General features: G+C 33.0%; 1 protein-coding gene across 1 annotated transcript; it reads left to right on the forward strand.

The window, feature by feature from the left end:
* The first annotated feature begins 293 nt into the window (after positions 1 to 293).
* LOC145127684 (uncharacterized) lies at positions 294 to 4,454 on the forward strand. The gene is made up of 6 exons (XM_079062833.1): positions 294 to 475; positions 562 to 1,071; positions 1,159 to 1,502; positions 1,638 to 2,402; positions 2,455 to 2,844; positions 2,974 to 4,454. Exons 1-6 carry the CDS (start codon positions 294 to 296, stop codon positions 4,452 to 4,454), a joined length of 3,672 nt encoding a protein of 1,223 aa, XP_078918959.1.
* Positions 4,455 to 5,513: the final 1,059 nt, after the last annotated feature.

The raw sequence follows: 5,513 nt of genomic DNA on the forward strand, positions 1-5,513 counted from the left end.
TATTTTATTTATTAATTTTTATATTTTTTGCATACAACAGATTACTTTGATCATGGATACCAGATTGTTATATGTCAGATTTGTCATGCAAAATTATGGAAAGATGAATCGGTTAGAGGGCAAAAAAAGGCAATACGTCTTATTCCCTGTGTTGTGGTTACGACAAAGTTGAGCTACCACCCCTAAAAGAAGCACCGTCATCCTACCGAAATTTGTATAGATCGGTAGATTCAAAAAGCAAACACTTCATGAAGAACATTCAACGTTACAATTCAATGTTTTCGTTTACATCGATGGGAGGCAAAGTTGATTCATCCATCAACAGAGGCAACGCACCGTACATATTCAGACTTAGTGGTCAAAATTATCATAGTATGGGAAGTCTTTTACCTACACCTGGTTCAAGACCGAAATTCTGTCAGTTATACATATATGATACGGAGAACGAGATTTCAAATAGATCGACAAGTTTTGGGTATATTTTTGCATTTATCTTTTAATAACTCACTTCAATTCATTATTTTTTTACTAATATTAAATAATTGTCGATAATACTTTCAGTGGACCAACGAGCGATTCTACATCAACTTCAAGATCATATGATCTCCAAATTATAGAATTTTTGAAGGTTATGTTAGATTCGAACAATGCGTTGGTCAAGTCTTATAGGATGGTAAGATACACTCTTCATGAAAATCCTTGTGCTAATTTGAAGTTAAGATTAATTGGAAAAAGAGAACAAGATGGAAGGACGTATAACTTACCAACTTCTTCTGAGGTTGCAGCTTTAGTTGTCGGTGATTTTTGTGATTCAATTGAAAAAAGAGATATCGTTGTTCAAACTTCATCAGGATTATTACAGCGTATCAGTGAATTACATCCTTCTTACCTTGCTCTTCAGTATCCATTACTATTTCCATATGGCGATGATGGTTACAGAGTTGATATCCTTCATAGAGGTATTACATCTTCAAGTAATAGCAAGCGCCCAACCTGTACAATGAGAGAATTTTTCGCTTATAGAATTCAAGACAGGGATCAATCGTTCTCACTGATTCTTAATGCAAAAAGGTTGTTCCAACAATTTTTGGTTGATGGATATACCATGATTGAAAGTGAGAGACTATTTTTCATACGTAACTAACAAAAAATTCTTAGATGTGAGTCTTATGAGAATTTGCGTAATCACCAAGCACTTGGGAGTACAGATATTTCGAACGTCGGACAACATGTGATCTTACCTTCTTCATTTACCGGTGGTTCACGCTATATGATGCAAAACTATTTGGATGCCATGTCGCTCTGTAAATGGTTTGGATATCCTGATTTTTTCATAACCTTTACTTGTAATCCAAAATGGCCGGAAGTTCAAAGGTTCCTTAAGGACACTCCACTTCATCCAGAAGATAGACAAAATATATTATGTAGGTTATTTAAGATCAAGTTGGATGCATTTATTAAAGATTTAAGGGAAAATGAAATTTTGGCCAAGGTTCAAGCAGGTATTTAAATTTATAGTTTAACGTATATATATATATATATATATATATATATATATATATATATATATATATATATATATATATATACAAATTTTAGTTGCTAACTTGTATCTTATTTGTATATTTTGCATGCAGTGGTTTATACAATTGAATTTCAAAAAAGAGGTTTACCTCATAGTCATGTATGTCTGTTTATGCATGCTAACTGCAAGCTTCCAACAATTGAAGATATCGATCCCATTATTTCTGCTGAGATTCCAAATATCGATGATGATCCAGAATTGTATTCACTTGTCAAGGAGTTCATGATTCATGGTCCATGTGGAGCTGAAAATTTGAATTGCCCATGCATGGTCGACAGAAAGTGTTCTAAAAACTTTCCAAAGCAATTTTGTGATCATACTTCAGTTGATTCAAATGTTTTTCCCTTATATAGGAGAAAAAATGATGGACATTTTGTTGAAAAATCTGGTGTTCAGTTAGATAACAGAAATGTTGTTCCATACAACAAATATCTGTTGAAAAGATATCAGACACACATTAATGTTGAATGGTGCAATCAGGGATCTTCCATAAAGTATTTGTTTAAATATATAAACAAGGGTCCTGATAGAGATACTGTTTCTATGGTGCCAAGCAATAATGATTCCGATAACAACGATGCAGTGGATGAAATTAAAGAATACTATGATTGTAGATATATTTCTGCATGTGAAGGATCATGGCGGATTTTTAAATACGATGTTCATTATAGATATCCTGCTGTGATTAGACTACCTTTTCATCTTCCCGATCAACAACAAGTTGTATATGAGGCAGACGATGACATTCAAGATGTTCTTGACCGAACTTCAGTTGCTTCTTCAATGTTCACATCTTGGATGAAGTGTAATGAAATCAGTAAAGAAGCACGAAAGCTGACATATGTTGAATTTTGTTTGGCATCGTAAAGATCTGATTTGGAAGCCAAGTAAAGTTGGATATGCGGTTGGTAGAATTCACTATGTTTCACCTAAACTTGGAGAAGCATATTTCTTAAGAATTCTTTTAAATAAAGTGAAAGGTCCTAAATCATTCGAAGAAATTCGCACAGTCAATGGTGAACTATGTTCTTCTTTTAAAGATGCATGTTATACTCTTGGACTTTTAGATGATGACAAAGAATTCATCGATGCAATTAAGGAAGCAAGTCTTTCTGGATCTGGTTTTTATCTACGGTTCTTATTTGCTACGATGCTATTGTCCAACAGTTTGTGTAAACCAAAGATAGTTTGGCAAAACACTTGGGAATACCTATCAGATGGAATTCTTTACAATCAACAACAGAGATTAAAGTCTCCAGGTAATATAACTTTATCTCATTATTATTAAAAGAGTATCATATACAATTTCAGTATAAACTCAATTATATTTTAAGTCCCAATCAATTATTTTTTTATACGTTATGATTAATAAATTATTTTCCGTATAGGTTTATCACTAAACGAAGATCAACTTAAAAACTTGACTTTGTTTGAGATAGAACAAATTTTACTCCGTAACAATTCCAGTCTTAAACACTATGAAAAGATGCCTTACCCAGATGCTGATTCTGTTTCATCTTCAAACAATCGTCTTATTACCGAGGAGCTAGATTATGACATACCAAATTTAAAGAATGAGTTTGATCGATTGTTTGTTGCATTAACAAACGAGCAACGAGACATTTTTCTTGATATCATGGATGCAGTTAAACATAATAGGGGAGGTGTATTCTTTGTTTATGGTTATGGTGGAACTGGTAAGACATTTCTTTGGAAGACAATTTTTGCAGCAATTATAGGTCAAGGCGAGATTGTTTTAAATGTTGCTTCAAGTGGGATAGCTTCATTATTATTGATTGGAGGCAGGACAACACACTCTCGGTTTATAATTCCCATAAATCTTACCGAGGATTCTTTTTGTAGAATAAATCCAAAGAGTGATCTTGCCAGTTTAGTAAGAAAAACCTCATTGATCATTTGGGATGAAGCACCCATGGTTCACAAGCATGCATTCGAAACTTTAGATCGAACTCTGAAGGATATATTAAAGTGTGTCAATCCTACGAATTCAAATATTCCATTTGGAGGGAAAGTGATTGTCTTTGGAGGTGATTTCAGACAAATTCTACCTGTTGTTCCAGGTGGCAGTAGACAAAACATTGTTAATGCTTCTTTAAGTTCTTCTTATTTATGGCAACAATGCAAAATTCATAAATTAACCAAAAACATGAGGTTAACAGTTGGAAGCGATCCATCTTCTATTGAACAAATAAGAGATTTTGCAACTTGGCTTTTAGACATAGGAGAAGGTAATCTTGGTGATCCGAATGACGGTGAATCAATTGTTGATATTCCTGAAGATATTGTCATTACTAATCCACATGATCCTATAGGTTCATTAATTAGTTTTGTATATCCTTCTATACTGGAAAACTTCAACATTCCTGATTATTTTCAAGAAATAGCAATACTTGCTCCCAAGAATGAAGTTGTCCAAGAAATAAACGATCGTTTGTTGTCATTGTTTCCAGGAGAACCAACAGAATACTTAAGTTCAGATAGCCTATGCCGATCCGAGTTTCTTCATGATAAGTTTGATACAAATTTATACTCACCTGATGTTTTAAATGGTCTTAAAGTCTCAGGTCTGCCAAAGCATAAGCTCATTTTAAAAATCGGTGTTCCAGTTATGTTATTGGGAAACATTGATCAGAAAAATGGATTATGTAATGGGACTAGACTACATGTTATATCTTTGGGCAAACGTGTTATTGAGGCAGTTATCTTAACTGGAAGTAATATTGGAAACCGGTTTTTTGTTCCAAGAATGTCTTTAACTCCTTCTGAAGACAATATCCCTTTCAAATTCCAAAGAAGACAATTTCCATTAGCTGTGTGTTTTGCAATGACAATTAATAAGAGCCAATGACAGTCTTTATCGAAGGTTGGTTTGTTTCTCAAGGATCTTGTTCTTACACATGGTCAATTGTACGTTGCTTTATCCAGAGTTCAAAGACAAGGATTAAAATTGTTGATTTTAGATAAAGATGGTAGACTAACAAATAAAACATCAAATGTTGTGTATAAAGAAGTTTTTAGAAATTTGTAAAAACCTTTGTACAATTTTATTATTTATATAAATTTCAGTATTCGTTTTAGTTAAAATTATATTTCATTTTATAAAATTATAACTTTTTTGCATATCTACAAATACAAAATACCAATTGCATATTCAAACCACTAAAGGTTTGTAATTTCAACCAATAATTATGTCATTATCATATTACTGCAAAACATATACACTTTAATCAGTAAAGATTTTATTATGTCATATACACTTTATCAATTATCAATTTCAAATAAATAAGTTATAATTTAATTAAAAAAATAAATTTTAATTTCTAACCGTGGTGACCACCTAGTTTGGGTAATAAAGGTGTCTGACTTATTGGCTTATTGTAAGAAGATTTTGGGTAATTGTGTTGATACTTTATTTTGGTCAGATGTATGGGTAGGAGATCTCCCTCTTAAGGATCGGTTTCCTCGTTTATTTATGTTGCAATTAGATAAGGGGGTGTTTGTTGTGGTTAAACCTAATCAAGATTCTTGGTTTAACTATTTTGGTCGTCATTTCCTAGGTGGTGCCGAGAGTGAGCAGGCCTCGGACCTTGGGGTCTTGTTTAGTTCGGTTTCTTTTACTGATGCTATTGATATATGGGTTTGAGACTTGGTCCATATGGCGATTTTTCAGTCTCCTCTGTTCGTTATTTGGTAGATTTGACTATTCTTCCTTCTACTTCTACGGTCACTAAGTGGGTGAAGTTAGTCCTTATTAAAGTGAATTTGTTTTGCTGGAAGATGCTTGAACATATTACCTACTCACTTCAATTTGTCTTTGAGAGGTATGGATATTCCTTCCATAATGTGCCTGATTTGTAATGTTGTTACAGAAGATGTCAATCATCTTTTTTTCTCTTGTTCCTTTGCT

This window comes from Lactuca virosa, chromosome 7 (assembly GCF_052849685.1).
Source record: "Lactuca virosa cultivar CGN04683 chromosome 7, Lactuca_virosa_CGN04683_v6, whole genome shotgun sequence".
In the NCBI taxonomy this organism is placed as follows: domain Eukaryota; kingdom Viridiplantae; phylum Streptophyta; class Magnoliopsida; order Asterales; family Asteraceae; genus Lactuca; species Lactuca virosa.